At 44.2% G+C, this 21841-nt stretch overlaps 1 protein-coding gene across 2 annotated transcripts in view; it reads right to left on the bottom strand.

Annotated features, from left to right (window-relative positions):
• Positions 1 to 21841, bottom strand: part of LOC126540175 (BCAS3 microtubule associated cell migration factor-like) — a 70852-nt gene that overhangs the window by 37521 nt on the left and 11490 nt on the right. Inside the window, exons 8-14 of one of the 2 annotated variants that reach the window (XM_050186964.3) lie at positions 21025 to 21101; positions 20704 to 20780; positions 19546 to 19629; positions 18469 to 18915; positions 17372 to 17465; positions 15323 to 15469; positions 12282 to 12308 (exon numbers count right to left, since the gene is read on the bottom strand). In XM_050186964.3, the coding sequence (XP_050042921.1) occupies positions 12282 to 12308; positions 15323 to 15469; positions 17372 to 17465; positions 18469 to 18915; positions 19546 to 19629; positions 20704 to 20780; positions 21025 to 21101 (953 nt within the window). The remainder of the gene's footprint in view (positions 1 to 12281; positions 12309 to 15322; positions 15470 to 17371; positions 17466 to 18468; positions 18916 to 19545; positions 19630 to 20703; positions 20781 to 21024; positions 21102 to 21841) is intronic. The other variant, XM_050186972.3, reaches the window with a different exon arrangement.

Here is a 21841-nt window from a genome sequence, read left to right on the forward strand (position 1 = left end):
ACGACTGCGCAGAATGAGGGGCCAGTGAGCAATCCGTGAGCAGTGCTGTCAGTGCAGTTGGTGCGGTCCATTTGTGTTTCGGAGGGTGGCGCAGCATACAGCTATGGGCACAGCCCATTCATGTTCGGAGGGGTGGAAGGGTGATGAGACAGAGGCGCGTGAGGCTGGCGATGCAGAGAAGGCTGGAAAACAGGTTCTATTGGAGGGGTGCGCAGCAGCCATTGGAGCAGCTGGTGAGGATGCTCAAATTTCTATTTTTATTTTTTATTTTAAAGGAATTCGCATTCTATTACCTTTTGGCATAGACACCCAGCAACCAGACTTCATCGTTATAACTGACAATGTGACATGGGGGCATTGCAGTAAGTGGGTTATTTCACCACAGAAAACATACAGAAGTTGACGGTGCAGTGGCTTCTCACTGTTATAACCAATATATTGTTAAAACTGGTATCGTTTCATAAGCAGGTTCGACTGTACCTGCTATCCTTGCTCCCACAGTAGCTGAACGAATGCAGCTTCAGAGTTTTCCATCTTTGTGGCGCCCAGCATTAGACTTTCTACCGGAGTTCCTTCTTCTCCAATTATGCGAAGTTGATAAACCACACATTTCTACAGGCCAATTAATGCCTTTGCGTTCACTCGTACCCCAGCCACAACTTTTGATGCCAAAAGTTTCGCACAACAAAACGAACTACACTTTCACAATGCATTTCAGTTAACAAACACTCAACATGAACATGGTGTATTATGGAGCCCAAAAAAGAAGTGCCATCAAAGGGTCGACATAAGTAATAAAACCTTTCTGCCCACAGGTAAGCAGGCTGTCCTTTTCTCGATTACAAAGGATATCCATCAACAAGTGCAAGCAGCCATGTGGTTCCCATTCCACTTCAGAGTGTCTACCAAGTTGACATTTCCAAGTTCCCTGAGTTTTCCAGGTTTTCCTTGAGTGCCTTTGCAAAATTCCCTGATTGAGGCAGAACTAAGTTTTATGTCAAGACGGGCTGAAACCATGTCGCCCAATGCATTCAGTCTCTAATAAGCATGTGAAAAAAAAAAAACTGACTTAATCCAGTTTAATATTAAGGGGTAGTGTTTATTTTATTCAAAAACAGAAAAGAAGGGAGGGGTTATTAAAATGCATAGCAAATAAAATGTCTGAAAAAAATTGCAAATCGAGTCGGACATTCTCAAATACAAATAAAAAAGAGATGCATACAGAAGCAAATATTTTTGAATGTGAGCTATTTCTATCAAGTGACAGGAAGCTCAGTGGTATGAGGCCCGAACTTTGTCACAATTGATTCTTTCTCAACAGCTCGCAAGTCAACCGCAACTGTACTGACATACTCTCAGCCCATGCCTGATGCCTCAGTGTTGCATTTCAATTCTTTAAAGAGTTTATTTTGGTTTGGATGAGGGACACCAGCATCTTGGCATCTGCCAACACTCTGTTTTTTGAGTTCAAGCTCCTTCAAGATGGCGGCAGCATGATTCCTTTCCCGTTCATTTCTTGATGCGTAGGTCCTTTCTGTTCTCATCCTCCTTCCGCTGCTCGCTTGCCCCACGAACCATTTGAAGCACGCTCTTGATGAGTTGCACAGTCAACATCCGATTTTTCGAACTCCCTGGGGGAAGCGAAAATGTCCAAAAAATCGGCCAGTTGGAAAAAATAAATGCATGTCTTTACTGCCCTTAAAGGGCCCCTCACCAGGCCCCATAGAAAATTTAGGTCACAGACTGCAAGCTGTTACATGTCCTCTGGGGAGCATTCTGCCGCAATAATTTTTCAAATCAGCTCATTAATAGCCGAGATAGAAATATTTCAGTGCTGCAAGCCCATGATTTCAGCAGGTGGGCTCCACTGCCAAGCCAGACACTCTCTCCACTCACCCCATCTAGCCTCCGCAAGCGAAATTCCTTCCCTGCATTCTCCCATACCAGACCTCGAGGATCGCATGACGCATACGTCACAGGCCCCGCCTTCATTTTTTTTTCTCCACACTTTTCTTTTTCGGCACTACGCACTTCCGCTGACAGCGTCGCACGGGAGCTGTTGTCTCATTTGCACAGCGCATGGTTTTGCGCGCTGTGCACAAGGAAACATGGCTAGCGGTATAATTCAGTGCTACACGAATACTGAGGCAGAACAAGTGGATTGCAGAGCATGATCACGCGCTCGAACACGGAAGAAAATGGCATAGTTTTGGTACCTGCACACGTGACCGCGCGACCGTGGGAACAAGCAGACAAAGCGAAAGTACATTTCTCTTGCTTCAGTGCGAAGTAAAATAAAAAAACACGCAGACATTCCGTTTGTGTTTTATTTCTCTACATTTCAATTCGTCAATACAAGCAACAGATCACACCGATAACAGATATTGTCTTGAATAATTCTCGAAGTCATGTGTCACCACGAGCGATGTCACACTGCGGACACCAGTACATAGGCGCAGGCACACGAGTACGTCATCGTCCGGCTTGGAGTGTGGTGGCCGCGAGGAGAAGGAAAAATGGCGTTTGGTTTGAAATTTCAGATCTTTCCGTGGCACATAGCGATGTAATACTTTGAAGACACGATCGTTATTGCGCAATGTATTCTCTGCACTTGTAAGCTCAACATGGCCAGACCTGGTGAGGGACCCTTTAAGGGCTCAAACCAGCACAGGCACATTTGAAAAAGCTCGAGTCCTGTCAGTACATGCATTAGGCATACCGGTGCTCATACTGTGACAGGAGATACCAGGTGCACACTTGTATAATTAAGGAATACATACTGTGTCCCGTGACTATAGCCCCTTCTCACACTTGTTATGCTTCACCGCAATACTTTTGTGTATGCTTCACCAAATAACATTACTGTACAGAGGCGATGCTGACTTTTGGGAACCGGCATTATGCAACGCACCATGCTTTCTGAGCTTCGAAGCCAATCGTGCGGAACACAAAGGCGGAGTGCTGGTGCCATTGCTGACAGCGGCGAATTCTTTCAATGAAAAACATGGCACCCAACGGCAAAGAAGCTTAATAGCGAACATCGAAGCACCTAGGCCTAGCGTTGCCGCGGTGGTGGCTACAGCTGCCAGCGGACCTGCGTGCGAGAGTGCCGGTTCGAGGTGGCGAGATAATCAACATGGCAGCGGTGGTGGCTTTGATTATCACTGTTTTAGACCTGTGGTCATGGCAAAAAAGTCAGGAAAATCGGATGTTAAAGGGTTCTTGCGTCCGAAATTTCAGACGTTCTGATACATTGATTCTATGGGGTACGTGGTGGTACTGCGAAGCCGTTCGAAAAGTCGGTCATTAACTGTACATTAGCAACTCCTCCAGCCAACGATAGGGCGTCAAGGACGTGTTACAATTCCTGTCTGTTGCTCGAGCCAGCATTACCGCGACTTTTGTTCCCCTTCAATAAAGTTACAGCTAATTTTTCTTGATAGAAGCACAAACTCCCTGAGAATTCCCGGTTTTCCTGGTTGGTAGACACCCTGCACTTGAAATGTTCCAAGCTGCTCTTGTTATGTACAGTGTCCTGCGATTCCAACATGACAGTCGAAGCACATGACTGCCGGCATTCGTTGCTCCACCGGTGGGTGCTGGGGAACCACGAAGATGCATTCTGGTATACAATGAGTGGGAGAGCATTCCTGGTGCAAAGTGGACGCATTTGGCCCCCCAGCGCGCATCGGTGGTGCAACAAGTGCTGGCCGCCACACGGTCCAAGTATCCCATCCGAATCGCTGAGCACTGTACCTTTCATACACAATCAAAGGAGCACTAAAGAGAAACTCTAAATGTTTTAACGATGATTAAGTATGCTTTCAAAACTTTATTTTTGTTCATTTTGCACAAGGAAGGTGATTACCAGAAGAGAAAAGACCAAACTTCCATTTCCTGAATTTGATATTGAGGTAGCTTTTTGTACTTGGGTCATTGAGGCACCAGTAACATTTCTCAAGACTCTCAAACTTCCCTTTTTGACTACTTTAGAATACAATGTAATCCATATGATAAAAATCAACCAGGACCAAGTAGATGTTGTGCAGAGAGAGAGAGAGAAAGGGAAGAAGGAAAGATGTTGCGTAATTCCATGACAACACTGAGAGCTGGTGCAGGAACTTCCAAGACAGCATCATCAACCATCTTTAATTTTTGTGCCTTCACCGACTTATGAAGCATTTTTCATGGTGACAATGGCTTTCTTGGTGCTGTAGAAGCATAATTGACTAATACAACTCAGCTTCATTCTGTCGCTAGTATCCCTTTTAGCCCAGAAGTTCCACGTATGATAATATATATGAAAAAGAAAGCAAGAAAGAATAATTAAAATAAAAGCTAAGGACTTAAGCAATAGCTATAACCATACATTCAGAAAACGCTGCACTTAAACATTGCTCAATAAACAAAACAAGCACATGATGGGAAACTGCTAGTGTACAGTTAAACCTCAACTCATTGAAGTCCTAACAGTCAGCAGTATCCCTCATTACATACAAACTTTGTTGCATTATACAGTAAAACTTCGTTAAACTGTACCTGCTTAAACAGTAGTTTCGTTTTAAAAGCAGTAAAGTTAAATCCCCAACTCAGCGGCCATTGAACATAATGTGTTTTCTCTCAGCATAAACCGTACCAGCTTATTGCATACGCATCGGTTAAAACGAAGCGTTTCCACTTTTTGTTGCGCAAACACGGCGGTGCGTTGTCTCCATCGGGCGGCCCGGCAGAACAACAAGCCTCAGAGATCGGAACAACAGCCTCCAAGCGCCCTGTGCGTTTGTGCCTGAAGCCACACCAACATCAACATCATTCCGACGCCATGCCAGATCGTGTGCCAGAGAGTGTTGTGGCGTCGTGCAAGCGAGGACTCGCGTCATGCTGAAGCTTGGATAAAAAAGACACCGGGTGCTCAGCATAGAGGAAAAATTAGACATCGTCCGTGTTATTGAACGCGACATGAACAAGTCGGTGCTGGCACGCGACAGGGATCTGCTGTTGACTATGGTGTGTGGCATTTGGAATGCGAAGAAGTTGCTTGGCAGCGCTGCTGCGACTGCGAAGAGATGTCGGCTACGAGGTTCGACTTTTCGCCATCGTTGCCTCTGTTGTTGCCGAAATGTCGGATAGTGACAGTGATGAAGACGACATGGAAAGCGACAGCACGGGCAATTCAGGTCCGACAGTGGCAGAAGCCGCGCATTACGTCAGCCTCAGGAATGCAATCGTCGCGACGAGAACAGGGGCGCGATAACGTAACTCTATTCCGAACAAAAAGTATTCCAAACTCCAGCACCCGGCAATGAAAAAGGCGCCCCGGGACTTCTGCAGCACTACTGCGCACATGCACAGAGAATACGTGACGCCAACGAAGAATCTGCCATGCGAGTGTTTGCCGAGAAGAGGGGGCTGGCTGAAAAGCTGGCACGCAGCTTCAGTTAGTTTCAGGTCGCTGCCGTCGTGCCAGGCCGCCGCGGCATCAAACGAAAATAAAATTTTTGTCGCGCGAAGTGAATAAATACTGCATGTTTTTTTTCCCCTTTCATCGCATTCTCTCTGAGTTCCATTTTCGACAGGTTTAATGAGGTTTCACTGTAATATTTATATTTTTATGTAAGGGCTGCACCCTTAAATTTGTGGTTAAATACAGTCCCCGCCCATAAATAGTATGGCATACAATATGTTTTCATATATAAAAAAGAACATACAGTAAACCCTCGTTAACACGAACTCACATATGTCGAAATATCGGTTAAGTCGAAAGTTTTCCACGCCGCGCCTTCCCCACCCATAGGTGTTATGTATTCGCATCCGTTTATCTCGAAGCATTTTTCGGGCGTAATACGGATATCTCGAAATTTCGACCGCGACGGCTGAAGGCAAAGGCCGTTACCAAAAGGTGATACAGGCTCCGAGCGAGCGCTTGGTTCCTATTAAAGTGCCGAACGCGGTCACGATCGAAGGGCGAATACAAAATTCCCGCGGATGCAGCCGTTTTCCGTCAACCACGTCAAGTAACCTTGGAAGCAGTCACGTGGTGTGCGCCGCTTGCGCGCGGGGGCTCATGGGTTTTATCGGGTAGTCGTGCCACCGCATTTCGCACGTGCGGACGTTATTGTGCGTGTGCGATTCTGTTCTTTGTTTCGTCGCGCTGTGCGCACGACGCGTTGACTGCAATTTTTTTTTGTTGTGAGTGTGGTGTGTGGTCAACGGACGACGACGATGTCCCGCCCCAAGCAGTGTAAGTCTCTGACGCTGGAGAAAAAAGTCGCGTTAATCAAGGAAGTGGACAAGGCGGGAAGATCGAAAACAAGCATCGCCAAAGAATTCGGCATCCCCTTGTCGACGCTTTCGACAGTTTTAAAAAATCGGCAGAAGGTCTTCGATGGCTTCGAGCAAAGTGTTTCCAGCGAGCGGAAGCGGATTCGGGCCTCGAAATTCCCGGACGTCGAAGCAGCACTCATGCTGTGGCTCCGGAATGTCAGGGCAGCCAACCTTCCCGTGACAACCCAAATGATGATGGAGAAGGCAGACGCTCTGGCGTTGCAGATGGGCCACACAGACTTCAGTTGCAGTAATGGCTGGTTTGAACGATTTAAAAAAAGAAATAACGTGGCCTCGAAGCCTATCCACGGCGAAAGCGGCGCTGTTGATGAAGGGGCTGCAGACACCTGGCGCAACCACCGCCTCGCTGAGCTGCAAAAGGCTTATGCGGACAAGGACATTTTCTACCTCGACGAAGCAGCACTGTTCTATAAGATGCTGCCTAGCCGCACATACACGCCGAAGGGAGAAGCGTGCTCAGACGCTAAGCAGCGCAAAGACCGAGTGACGATACTTTTCGGAGCCAACTCCACCGGCGATGAAAAACTGCCGCTGCTTGTTATCGGTAAGTCGCTCAATCCAAGGTGCTTCCGAAATGCACGGCTCCCGAGAGATGCGACTTATCGCGCCAATAAAACGGCCTGGATGACTGCAGCGCTCTTTGAAGAGTATGTACGTGCTCTTCGAGTTAACGAGGGTTTACTGTACTTCTCAATTTGGTTGGCCTATGTTATTCGTGGAACAAGTTCCCCTTTTAAAAGACCTGGCTACAATGGAATATTGACTACAACAAACAATATTTTCTGCTGAATTTTGTCAAGATGAGGCATGTACTACAATGTTGCCGCAGTGATATGTTGATGCGACAGCACAATGAATGCAACTTTTTCTGGCCACTTTCAGAAAATGCGGAATTACATTCAAACACACACTATAGCGAGCTTCTCACAATGGCACGCCACGTGATGCCCAGCTGGCTAATGGCGATGTTCTGGGACAACTGACCACATGCGATCAAGCTTATACCCTTGCACTAGAACTAACTTGTCTATGGTGAACAATGCAGGTGACAGAAGAGATATTAGGATATTCAAAAAGGACAGATGCACCATCCTGTTTCAGCTCATCTATGCTGTTCATGTAACTCTTGTCTCGCTGTGTGTGCTGCTCACCACGCTTAATGAAAACTAACAAGTGCAGCTTGTATCCTTGTACGCACTTGACCACAACAACTCCTTCCTCTATGTGGGATGGCTTGCGGGTGACACTATCAGCTGCCATGGTGGAGGAATGCAAAATCTTCGCAGGCTTCATGTCATATCACCCATGTGAAATATCATAGACACAGCATGAAATCGTATCTTTGGTTGCAGACTCTCAAATTTAACAAAATGAATTTTTTAGTAATTTTTGTAATTGAAATTAATTTTCTTTCCAATTGCTCAGTAATTTGGAATTCTTTTGATGTAACAAACATCCATTGGCGATTGTATGCATGCATTTGCATAAAAGGTTGAATTTCAATATACAGTCAATGACCGATTTTCCAGACAAGCCCGATAATTCGGACGGCTTCGCAGCGATACCACGTACCCCAGAGTCAAGGTATAAGAATGTCTGAAATTTCGGACGCAAGAATCCTTCGCCGTCCGATTTTCTGGATTTTTCCACGACCAAAGGTCTCAAATGGCATTAACCAAAGTAACCAACGCCGCCATATTGATTACCTCGCCACCTCGAACCGGCGCTCTCGCACGAAAATTCGCTGGCAGCCGTAGCCACCACCGCAGCAACGCTAGGCCTAGCTGCTTCGATATTCGCTATTATTAAGCTCCTTGCCATTCGGTGCCATGTTTCTTATTGAAAGAAGTCATCGCTGTCAGCAATGGCGATGATTCTGTCTTGTAATTCTCGCCATCGGCTTCGAAGCTCTCAAAAGCCAGCCTCACCTCAACACTTAAATGTTATCTGATAAAGCATACCAAAACTGTGAAGGGGCAATTACCACGGCGCACACGATGTATTCCTAAAAGGGCCCTGAACCGCCTTTTGGGCTTGGTGAAATAACATAGTCCGCGGGTAGCATACACTGCTGTGAACATCTCAGCCAAGTTTTGCTGTTGTACGCTTTGTGGGGAGCTCGCAAGCGAACCGCGAAGTCACCTTTCTTTCAAAACGCTCTCTTTTCAACAGAAGGCCCTGTCCTCACTCTCTTCTGGACGCTTTATTTTGTCATCAGACACTTTATTTTGTCATGCCCTTAGATGGCTACTATTGGCCGATAGCCGACATCAAGCTGCGGTCGGCTACATGGCGTAGACACTGCAGCCGCCTTGGCGTGCCTCCATTAGTCCACTGGCTAAGCGTACAGTGGCTCACTGAGGACAACCGCGTTTGGCTCAAAGGTGCCAAAGGCGAATGTCGTGGTATCTATGTTAACATCCAAAATTAAATTTGAACTGCATGCCATGGTGACATTTCTATGGCAAAGCGCTGTGGGCACGCCCCACTGAGCCGTTGCCTTTGCAGTTTAAGGCATTGAAGAAGGAACGGGAGCACAGCAGAGGCCGTGTTTGATTGCTAATAACTCTGCTTATGTTGAACACATTGAACTACCTTTTTGCTGCAAAGTATTTCTAAAATAGCCTATTTTCATTTCAAATGCCTTTCTGCATTTTGATAAAAAATGTTTCAGGGCCTCTTTAAATATACACATGTGCAATAAGTGTATTGGCAGGCCTTCAGAGCTTTTTCGAACATGCCTGTGGTGATTTGAGTCTTCAGGGGCAGTAAAAGGCGTGCATTAATTTTTTTTGGCCTGCCCGATCCTTTGGACGTTTTCACCGCCTTTGGGGAGTCTGAAAATTGAACATTGACTGTACAGCTAAATTTCTATATAACGAAGTAAAGTGCTGACTTTACTGACTTCGTTATATCGAGGTTTAACTGTACGGCATAAAGCACGTAAACGCTCCAGCGCCACTTTAAGGTGCGCGATAGTCCAGCTTGCTTACACAGAACAGCTGATCAAACACAATCACAAACTATGAGGAGGCTTCTGCATGCTCCCCAACCTGACAGTCATTGGTTCAAGAGCCTAAAGAACGCTGTGAAAAATAACCCAGATGCTTGCTGCACCGAGTAAAAAAAAGTTTTCACATTTGCAAAGCCATGACTTTTTTGCATTGCGTGGGCATCACTATGGCAAATATTAAAGGCATCAAATATGTGTATTCCCTTCTTTTTTATGGTCTAACAGAAATTGCGAACTAGGAGCAGGGTGCATATGTTTTATATTCCAGATTTTCTTGTTAACTCTCAGCACTTACTAAATAAGCAAATTATTACTTTCATTCATGCTTCTTGAGGTGATTCTTTGAAGTTTCACATAAGAAATCTCCAAAACTCCTTGAGCAATTCTTTCTGCTTTACTTTCATTCAGAACACCAATGATCAGGATATAACTTAATGTATTACAAGTGTATGTTGCCACTAATACATCTTTAAATAAAATGTTAAAACATAAAAGCACAGAAAATGAGCACGCTTCTAGTGGTAAAGGAAGAGGTAAGGGCTTGAAAGGCTTTGAAGATGGCAGTTTCCCATTCAAGGGTTTTTAAAGGGTTTCGAGGACCACTAAGAACCCTGTGCAGCTAGCCAACACCTGGCAAGATCTGGCACGAACCTCACAGGAGGTCCAGTCCAGAGTCAGTGCTTATAACCATTTTTTTTTTTCCATCTTGACATGCCACACATAGTGCCTCCACTTGTTTCTTTATAGATTTGTATGCTACCATGCAGTGTTTAGCATGCACAGTCTCCTGTAAACAAGATTTCATGCAGAATTAAGCTTTGTAGTTTAGCTTTTTAGCACCTTTCTGCAGTAGGTTGTTGCATAAAAATCACCGAGTTGGCATTGCAAGCATAGATCATGTTAAACCTCATGTGCTTAAAGCAAGGAGAGGAAAATGGCATGTGCATACATGCTTCCTGCATTGTGCCCCCTCTCTCTTTTTCTAATGTGAGTTTCTTACACTGCAATACGTGCAGAAAAGGCAACTCAAGAATACCTCTGTCACACAGGAAAACTTATTTTGAACAAAAGTGATGTTCATCCTAACATGAATACTTTAACGTGATGAACAGTAGTCAAACATGTCAGGCTGAAGCCGACATTTTTACAAGGGTACCATCTTCGATAACACTTGCCAACAGATCCCCTTGTTGAAATGTCAGCTCCGAGCACGAAATATCCCTTATCTGCCCACCGTTCACCTACAAAAAAAATATAATGCCATTTGCAAGTACCGAAATTCATACAGCAAATTACATTAGGTCCTAGCAGTACTACACAACAAAAATAATGTCATTGGTGTAATATGGCAACCACGATGGATCAGAGCAAATGACACAGAAACAGTAACGTTTGTGTGTGCAAAACTTTCCGAAGTATAGCAGAACCTCGTTCATACGTTTTGGAAAAAAAACTAGAGAAAATTATGTACTACTGAGAGAAAGTATGATCGGAAGTCAGTAGAAAAACTGACAGATTCAAATGCAGTTGACATCTACTTAATTCGAAGTGTTGCTTGTTGCACGAATTGTTGCACGTCACAGCACGAGACGCATGAGTGGCCAGTGTGCTGTCGTTTTTCTATTGCGAATGTTTCAAGACGACGACGGTAAATACATATTGGTGAGCAGCACCGGAATACAATGCCTATGATGCCACCAGAGCAATACATGGCGCTCCCTTTGCGTGGCCTCCAGCAGAGAATGGTGGCGCATTTGCGTCATTGCCTATTAAATGCATGCAGTAGACTTCCAAAGGCACGACGGCCCATGTGCAGTGAAAGAGATAAGTGGAGATGCTTATCGCAACAGGGTTGGCGGTGATAGCCATGAATGCGGCATGGTGGCGACCCGGGAGGAGATTTGCTAGTACCAAATAAGAAAGTTAGTACGCACTGGCATTTTCATGTGAGACAGGCAGGCAAGTATTGTGAAAAAGCTGCCGCAAAGGGCAGCTACAGTTCTCGATCGCATGTGCCTCACACCTTTTCTTGTTTACATGGAATCTAGCAGCTGGAAAATGTGCCATATGATTGCAGTTTGGTGATCTATCGAACGTTGGTGCAAAAAGACGTGTGTTTTCTGGGAACATATGGATCTGTACAAAATAAGCATAACTGAATGGGTTCATTTTTTGTGTTCGTGACCGCGAACATTGATGCTGGGAAATCATATGTAACAGGATCGCATCAACGAGGTTCCACACATATTCTCGTCAACGTTAATTTTGCATATTTATAGTAATAAAAGTTTCAAGTCATGTTTGTGTAAGCAGTCGAGTGACACTTATGGGTACAAAGTCTAGACAAAACCAGGTACAAATCTAATGTGTTGTCAACATGGCCGGCATGCCACAACGGAATGAGCATGCAGAAGCAGTTGACTGTCACTGATCATGTAACACACATATCAGCTTAGTAGTATATTATGAAAGAACAATTTCTTAAAAACTCAACAATTGTATTTTGTATACTGTATTGCTTTGGCTGCTCCTGTACATTTGTTTCCCAATACTCTTCATCGGAGAGTACGCATTAACTTCTGAAACATGTTTGAATTAGTTGCCTAAACTTGTTCGATTGCATATGCTGGTTTCATCTATTAATATTAAATATCCCCATGTACAGTAAATGCAAATGACAGTAAATGCAAATGGCATCAACCCTTCCCATGTGACAGGGGCAGAAATTTCTCTGAACATCTTCTGGTTTTCTGCATATCTCAAACACCCGAAGATAGCTTACATTATGTGCTTATGCATAAAAGGCAGCCCGTTTCAGTGCATCACCACATGTTACAGCTTGATGAGTAGTTATTGGGGCAGTTCCAGAAAATTCCACAAGCAGCAATTGCAAACTGAAAATATACCGTAGAGGAGAGCTTACACCAAAACAGATAAGCTGCTGCGTCAGCTGCAAAAACGAAAAAAAAAAACGAGAAAAGAGAGAGACAGACTCAACACGTGTGGCAACATCAAACAACACTGCCATCAACACACTGCAGCCAACAGTTAAAGAAATACTGCGAAAAAAAAAAAAGAGAACATACCTTATATTTCATGCCTTGTTAAACTAGACAGACTCCACAATTTACCTTTCCCTGATTTAACTTTTGCAAATCCTAAGAAGTGTGCAAAAAATTTTTGCAAGAAATACATCATAGTGTGAAAAGGCAGACATACAAAATGCAGACACAAGGAAAACAAAAAGGACAACACCAACGCCATTCGGGTTCAACATTTGTGTTGAAACTGCCACTACAGTCGAACCTTGTTATAGTGACATTGCATTTGACACAAAAATAGGTTCATTACATCCAATATTCATTATAAACATATATCCATTACGCTGTAATAGCGGCGCAACAATTTTTTAATTTGCTTTGTTATATCTGATATTCCATTATATCCATGCTCGTTATATCAAGGCTTTTGATAAGCTGCATTCCCAAGAGCATGTGCAGATAGTTTCTGTGTCTCTAATATTTTCAACCAGTGTGTGACCGTTCAGTTAATAGCTGACATATGTGTTGTCCTTTCAGTTCCTCCAGTGTTTGTGTTTTGTATGGTTGCCTTTACACACTACAAAATTCTACCAACTCCTTCAGGGCCAAGATGACGCATTAATTCTGCAGTTCGCAAGAAATACTTAGCTTTAATTTAACACAGTAAAAATAAAATCTATTAAAATGGTATTCCTTTCTTTTACGTTGTCAGTTATCCTAGCGGTGCTCCGCCCACATTATCACTGGAATCGGGAGGCTGTGAATGATGGATGATAAAGAAGGAATAGAATCAAGCAAAAGAAATCCCTACATTACACTGGCTTAGCTTTCTGTAGTCGTAAGAAACAGGTCACACCAGGCCAGAGAAATTCATGAACTTCAGTAACCGCACATACAAACAATGTGCCTGTGTTTTGCGAAATACAGTCCTTCCTAGATACATCAAACTCGGGTATATTGAATTATTGTCTTTGTGGAACAGTTGTATGATCCCCTTGAAATACAATGCAAAAGTATAGTGATGTACTATGTGTACGTCAAGCTCCAGTTCACAGCCACATTCAATATATTGTAAGCTACGCCGCGCCGTGCCCCTCGAAGTGGGCTTCTTGCGTCGTCGGAAATATTTAATGCCAACAGATTTGAAATGGCACTGTTTTGGCAGATGCTGTCAAACATGAGATTGAATATGAAAGGCAGTGGAGGAAATGTGCAGGGCGCTCTCAGTTTTGCTCGATGCAGATATGGATGGCTTGTGCAAACTACAGCCATTCGTTAATGGCAAGAGCAGATCGCCGCTCTGCTTTAAGAAGACCAAAAGGATTCCAGTCCAATACACGTACCACAAGAAAGCGTGGATAACAGTTAGGCGAGTGGAATTGGGCACCGAAAGCCGAAATGGCGACGCAGTGCTCACGGCCTTTTCTGGTTGTAGACAAAGACTTTCGCTGAGTGGCATTTTAGGATTACACAAGCAGGAAAAATGAATCCGACCCCAACTTCCACATGGACACATGTTTACATTAAAGTTTGAGTTTAACAAAACCCCCGTACTTCATGGTAAGACTGTGTTTTGCGAAATACAGCCAATCCTAGATACATCAAACTCGGATATACTGAATTACTGCCTTTGCGGAACAGTTGTGTGATCCCCTAGGAAATCCAATGCAAAAGTATAGTGACGTACTATGTGTACATCAAGCACATTGCTTGTAGAAGGATTGTGTCAATGGCATGCAATACTTATAGCTGTGCAATTTGCGTGTCCGCGCTGAATGCATTTCATTTGGCTCACACAGTTACACGTTAGTGGGAATCGACTTGGATGTTCTGTAAGCTGAAGTCGACTTTCGAAACTAACAGCATGTGTGTAGTGTCGGCAGTCACCGACGCAGGAGCCGGAGGGGAAGGGCCAAGAACGAAGGGACGTACCAGCTACGAGGCACAGGAGTGCTAAGCGGCACACAACTAGACGAGACACGCAGACTTTTTTGGGCAGTCGATAAGCTATAGTGACTAGTTCCAACACGAAACCGACTTCAAGAAGTGACACAAGTGCTCTCGACTCGTTGCCCACATATAACAACTGGCCGTTAATATGGCACATCATAACGAACCCGTGACCGGGAATGTTCAAGCGGTACAAGTGTGCTGATGGCGGCACGCGTCTATTTCACCTGGTGCGTCCATTTGGTGCACCCAGATTGGCCCTGTGCATCCATTTTTACCTTATCTTAAATACACTCAACCAGCACCTCAATGCGCAACGACCCGTAGTCTCGTGTCCGAGCGACACAGGCTTTTAGGGGTAGTGTGGCAAATACCACTCCGCAGCACAAGCGACTTGCAACGTTCGTGAGGAAAAGATAGGTAAACTTTCATGGGTTCAACTGTGGCCTTGGAGAAGCAAATCACTTTTCACAATCCCACTTTTCACAATCTTGGGAAATTGCGGAAAAAATTTTAAAATTAAATTATGGGGTTTTACGTGCCAAAACCACAATCTGATTACGAGACACACCGTAATGGGGGCTCCGGAAATTTGGACCACCTGGGGTTCTTTAACGTGCACCTAAATCTAAGTACATGGATGTTTTCACATTTCGCCCCCATCGACATGCGGACACTGTGGCCGGGATTCAATCCTGCGACCTTGTGTTTAGTAGCCAAAGACCATACATAGCCTTACTAAGCAACTATGGCGGGTAGGCGTGCAAAATTCTCAGATAAGCTTCAGACAGGCTCATTTCATATTTTGAATGATCAATATTTCATACTATTTCGCGATCCTCTTTGAGTACTATATATCTGGGATTGACTGTACTTCAGCCACGATATAGTAGGACTTTATAGCATATATGCTTGAGACAGCCATAACAAGGAAGGGAACCCCGTGATAAGAAGGAATAATGGCTGTGCTCACTTGAAGAGCTGGGGCTTCCCGAGAGCACAGGGCTGTTGCGGCCGGTAGAAGGGGCGGACTGGATTTCTTCCAGGCCCGCGCTCTTGTGAAACCTGCTCAGCCGGTTCACAACTCGGGGGGAGGTGTGGGTTCTCCTGGTGATGGGGCCTAAGGTAGAGAGGAGAGCAAGAAAAATTTTTAAAAATTGCAGTTTCCCTCAAAGTACACAGGATTCGCCAGCTTCCACCACAAAACACAAAGCAGCGACAGCGAGTGCTGACACAACTCCAGAGACCCACTGCCTTGCAAATCTTGCTTTGTTCTGCATGGTTCCATTTCGCATGCCAACAGTGCTTTGTCCAGTTCTTAAAGTGACACGAAAGAGAAAACTCATGCGAGCTGTATTAGTAAATGCCTCTTGAACAATACCAAGAAAGCTACTTTTACCAAGAGAGAAGCCAGGAAGGACACTACACCGAAAGGCAAGTGGCACCGCCCCCTTGAAATTCTCATACCTCCTCACCATGAGGTCATGGATTTAGAGGTATTGGGCCGGCTGCTTATATTAGTGCTTAATGTTCACTCAGCATATACATTCCAAATCAAGTGCACTGACTGCAAAGGACAAGCATTGTACCTAACTCTTAAGCAAATAGCCAAATTATTCTGGAATTCTAAATGCATAAGCATTTCTATGCTTACCCAATGAGAAAACTGTCCGTCTGTCCTGTAAGACCGTCGCTTTCAAGATAGCACCCGCAGCAGCGAGTGAATTCACTTTCATGCTGCCTCTCGCTTCAACGCGAACTATGCGGCAAGAACACAGAGCACATGAATCTGTCAGCACTCGCCGCAACGAGCCCCCATTGCAGGATTGGGGCCCAGAGGTCTCTCTTCGACGCGAACTCAGCGGCGAGAACACAGAGCAGACGAGACTGACAGTAGTCGGTGCTCTCTGTTGCCATCGCAGATAACTTTCAAGATACTGTACAGCCCTCGCGGCCATGCTAGACGCAGACGCCGCCACAGTGCGGTTGATCACGATTCATGATAGCTTGACACCCATGTATAAGGCACTAAAGAGCAACAATGGTTTATAATGATCGGAATGTCATCAGCGCACCTGGCACCGCCACCTGCAGTAGTTTGCTTGTATCATTAATTCACCTTGTGCCGCCGCACCGCTGCCATTTGTACTAGTCGGATCAAGTTTCGTAACAGTGATAATGACAGCAGGCTGTGTGGAGATGAGCAAGTGGCACAATGTTTACGCATACTTAGACACCTCCCAGAGGAGTTTCTGCATACATTTGTATATCATTATGGACATATAGAAAATATGCAATGGCACACAACTGATCAACAGTGGTGGCTTTCTAGTAGGAATTACATATACCAGGGCAAGCTATATAATACATTGAAAGTTATGACATATGGCAGCTCCAAACGCCCACCAATTACAATGAACAGCTGTCACTGTCAAAAGATTATCAGGGTGAATGAGTGGCCTTGACCTCCAGACTCTGCTTTGGGAAAGGGCTGCCAAATGCTGGGTTGGGTGTTGAATGCGACCTTAAAAAAAACTGATTGCTAGACCCTAATCGACTGTATTTTTGGCTATCACGGCTATCTAACCTAGAACGCGAGTTGCAAATCTTCAAAGTCAGTATACTCAGAAGAGTGTTATTCTGGAAGTCTCTTTTTAAAAGCCTTGTAGCTCTTGTTCTAGGATAGCCAGAGCAATAACATTGGTCTTATTCGGTTACTCGAACCATACAGGATCTACTGTAACCACACTTAGTGAGATCCTAAGAGCAGATTTCTCACAAATATTACTGGAAAATTACATAAAGTAAACTTGCATAAAATCGGAACTGATCGAGATAAAAAAAAAAAACATTGACCTCATATTCGAAACACACAAAATTGCATTTTTAAAAACTATCAGTCTAAGCCCTAACTCCCTTTAAGGCATTGCAAAGCCAACTGCGGTAACCAATTATTGTCATAAGTGATACTGCTATAAACAAACCACACTGCAGTGACCGTGCAAAAGTATAGCATCCTCACCTCCATAGGGGGTAATGGGGAATATATGAGTGGTGCCCCTGAGGGTGCTCACTGCGACCCACCGACTGTCCAATGAGAACGCCACATCTTGTATCTGGAGGAACAAGGGCACATGTCTTAAATGATTTTATAAAATTAGTGTACAGTCAGATGCGCAACAACGCTGCTCCTGTTGGGCTAACAAATTCAAACAACATGATCAGAGCCTTTTAGGAATATTCAAAACTGGAGTGGTCAATGTTCAGTACACATTCAAAAAGGGAGAAAACACTTTTGTTCTCACCAAAGAATAATACAGCTTGATAAATCAGAAAGAAGCTGGCACTTTCTGGAGTTCTATCACATCAAACTTTGAAAGTGCACAACATTCAAATCTCGGGGCAGGAAACACTTACGAGGAGGAAATTCTCAATGGTGCCTCCATGAGTAAACAATTGAGTAGCTTCATGCAAAGAAAAATGCAGTAACGGATGAAAGATAGGGAAGGAACTGATAAGACATAAGCAGGCTTGGTTATCACAGCAAATGTGGCAACAGGATGGTTGCAGGTCTGTTGCTTGTTTTTGCCACCACAAGATGCTAACAATGCAATTTTCACATTGCAATGGGCTGGCATTTCAGTACATTGTAATGGAATGCCAAGGTATTTGCCCAGCTCGAACTGCAGGGAATATCTGCCTTCCAGAGGCACTGGGATTCAAAGCTGACGAGAGCATTAACCGGTTAGACATGGAGATAAGCATCACATGTTTATAGAGTATTGGTGGAAAATATAAAACAGATAGATAGGGATTCTCACAGGCATAGGTAATGTTCAGAGATGAAGCTGAGATAGGCAGAGTGGTAGATTACGATATGGTAACGCTTAAGTAGCTCGCACAGGTTATGTTACTATTTGCCCCCCCTCTCTATCTTGCTTTGAAGAAGATTCCATTAGAAATTATCATCACTTCAGAACTGGTGCAGTGGCCCATGATAGCTTTCTCCTCTGTAGATTAGCTACACCCACTGGAGGGTAAATGCTGTTGTCCTGAACATTTTCCACTCTGTGCAGATGATCGACAACAGATCTCCTGCAGTACGACGCCGAGACTTACCTTAGCGGTGGTGTCGCCCCGGTGGAGGGTGTATAGGTGCTGGACACTGCCGAAGGTGGGTCCACCCGGGTGAGGCATGAGGTGAAACAGATGGAAGTTGTGACCCAACCGGTCGGCTGTGAACAAGAGCACGCCGCTCGGGTCAAAGTGGAGCGCTGACAGCGGCTCCCCATGGTGCGCCTGGAAGTGCGCCACCAAGCCCTCGGTGTCAGTGTCCTCTTCCGTGCCGAACGACCCGTTTGCCACACCCAGCACATCCACAACCGACACCACACCAGGACAACACGTGGCGATCGAAGCACCAGCTGCGCCACCCAGGCCACCAGTCAGAGCCCCTCCCAGCCGGTGGCAGTCCTTCTTGGAACTGGTAGTTGTCGACGGCACTTTGTGGCCCGTCAGGCTCGAGGCCACAGTTTCGCCAAACAGAGACAGCCCTTTTCCCAGCGTCTACAAAGGGAACAGAAAACAAAGACAAGGGTATTGAAAGTTGGTTTACGTTACTGCCTTTATAACCCAAAATAATGACTCATGGCTGCTCTTCATGACTTATCAAATGAAAATCAAATAATATGATTTAATGCCCCAACCCAACATGCAAGCCAAGAAGGACAATGTAGTGGGGCGTGCCAGATTAATTGCACGCCCTGGGGTGAAATAATAGATGCAGAAAAATTATAATGAAATTATTTAAATTATTCAATAAATGAAGTTATATTAAATCAAGTAATTAGAATTCAACAATTATTATGCACCTAAATATAGGGTGCACAAGTGTTTTTCTTTGCATTCAGCTCCTAATGGAATGCAGTATCAGAATGCGGCCAAGAATCAAAATCGCAGCCTCATACCTAGCAGCAGAATGCCGCATCCACAAAGTCATTGTGGCGGATTAAAATTGTCTATGCCATATCCTAGGTTTCATCTAACTATGTGTGCAGTTCAATCCATGACAAATTCAGGCCATAGGAGCCCGAAAACAATAACACCAAGAGGTGGTATTTTTGAAATTTCTTTCACTTGCTCACTTCAAAAAACAGGTTCTCGTCGGGAAAAACAAACAGCTCTTATTCAGCCTACCTTGGCAGCATGTATGACTGTTGCTGTGTACGACTGTGTGCCTTCGCCAGCGACCCCGCCTCTCGTCTGGTGCACTGGAAAAAGCTGGAATAATCCACAGAACAGCCCAATTCAGGTAAAAGACAAAGGGCCAGCAGTGAGATAAGAATGCCCTGAATGAAATCAGGTGTGACATTTCCTATGCATCATTCAAAGTGAAAAATCATGACATGAGTCATATTGCTGACCACCACCATTCCTCCCTATGCAAATCAGCAACAGCAATAAAACTAAAGCTATCTACCTTCAAATGGCCTAGAGAGAAATGTACAGTACACTCCGCTGTTAAAAGGAACACCAAATCGTTATATTGTTTCCGATTACAGATCAGTTTTCACATGAACACCTTAGCAATAATTTTTTATCTGTAAGGTCTAGCTAATGCACCATATCAAGCACACTTTCCAAAGAAGTTGATATGTTTGTTATGTTGGTTTGTTCACTTATTAGTTGATCTTTTTATGAGTGTGCCATATTGTACACTTCTATAGAGAAAACAAAGACTATCATGCCTCCCTCTTCTAATGTGCAAAGCTAGGCAGTGTTGCCAATGGCAGCATATTTTCTGCTGTATCTAGTGGATCTTTTGTATGCTTGTATCCATGGGGATGCTCAAATTATCCATCCGCACATTGTATAGAGTATTATGTGATGCTGTAAAGCCTCACACAATCCCCAGAGAGGATGACAGATAAATTAGAAGGTTGTTGTACTGCCAGACGTCAAGTGTACTAGAATGCCAGATGTGAAATGCATTAGGAATTGAACAATCGCGAATGAATTGAAGGAATTGACAGCAACAAGGACGTAAGGAGGCAATTCAAGCAAGGTCAGCTCCTTAATTGAAACTGTTTTTAACGACAGAACGTAAAGGTTGGTGCATTTGCACAACAGGTGCATTGAATAGAGAGATGATCGCACGAAAAAGGGAAAGCGTTGATCTTACACATCACTTGAAATATGTACACCTCACTACTAATTTTTGATATCCTCATAGCTATGCAGTACCCCAACATTTTGTTTAACTGCAAAAGGATTAATTCAAGCATCTATAAAATTGGCTATTCACTTGAAAATGTATTCACTTCCAAGAAAGTGTTTCCCACAACAGTGACTCACCGCTTTGTCCGCAAAAGCTAGCCATCGAGTATGTAGAGCAATTGGGTTGACATTTGGCCCCGACACAGGAAAGCAACCTGCATGTTTAAGAGTTCATAAAAGTGTGAGTGAGCACATGTGGACATTTCTGTTAAAGGAAGCACACAGAAAGAAAGGTCATCTTTTTTCAATAAAGAAAGAGGGTACTCTTTTCATCAGACACCCCAATACCAGAAAAGAATTATGTACAAAAATAATGAAAAAACGCCTTTCCTTGAATCATGTACTAGAAAAAGAAAAGCATGTGACAAGAAAAATAAAGCACAAAATGGAAATACTTACCAGTAATACAAAAGCGTTCTTTAAAGGTGCAAGCATTGTACACAAAAATTTTGTCTTGGAAGGTCACGACCAGGACTCTGCAGAGGAAAAAGGAATGTAACTTGAACAAACTATACAGAGCACAATGAAGCAAAATTAAAAGTAAAAAAATAGATTATGGCGTTTTACATGCCAAAACCTCGATCTGATTACGGGGCTTGCTCTAGTGGAGGGGAGTACTCTGAACTAATTTTGACGACCTAGGTATTTTAAAAATGCACCTAAATTTAAGTATACAAACATTTTTGCATTCTGTCCCTATCACACTGCAGCTGCAACGGCTGGGATTGAACCGAAGACCTTGAGCTTGGCAGCGCAATACCATAGCCACTAAATTACTGCGGTGGGTGAAATTAAAAGTGCTACCAGTAAACCCTCAATAATAACGAAGGCATTGGGACAAAAAATGGACTTCGTTATAGGGGATGTTTTATTCAAAGTAAAGCAGTCCTAAAAAAAGTCAAAGTAATGCAGAAAGTGCCGTCCAGCACCACGAGAGCTTGTAAATCAAATCAAATCATTCTTTCTCAATTGGAATGTGGCTGCTACGACTGGGAATGGAACCCATGACCTTGCGTATCGCATCAGAACACCATAGCCACTACGTCACCGCGGCGAGTAGCACAACGACAGTCGCAAATTCCGGCAACATCTGCGGGCATCTGCCTCGTCACTTGGCCATTATCAAGTGGTACAGCAAGTCCCAATGAACTGCAGTGATGTGCCAGTACATCTTTCACAACACTCTTTGGCGCTCTAGACTGGTACAAGAAAAAAA

Source organism: Dermacentor andersoni, chromosome 3 (assembly GCF_023375885.2).
Source record: "Dermacentor andersoni chromosome 3, qqDerAnde1_hic_scaffold, whole genome shotgun sequence".
In the NCBI taxonomy this organism is placed as follows: Eukaryota; Metazoa; Arthropoda; class Arachnida; order Ixodida; family Ixodidae; genus Dermacentor; species Dermacentor andersoni.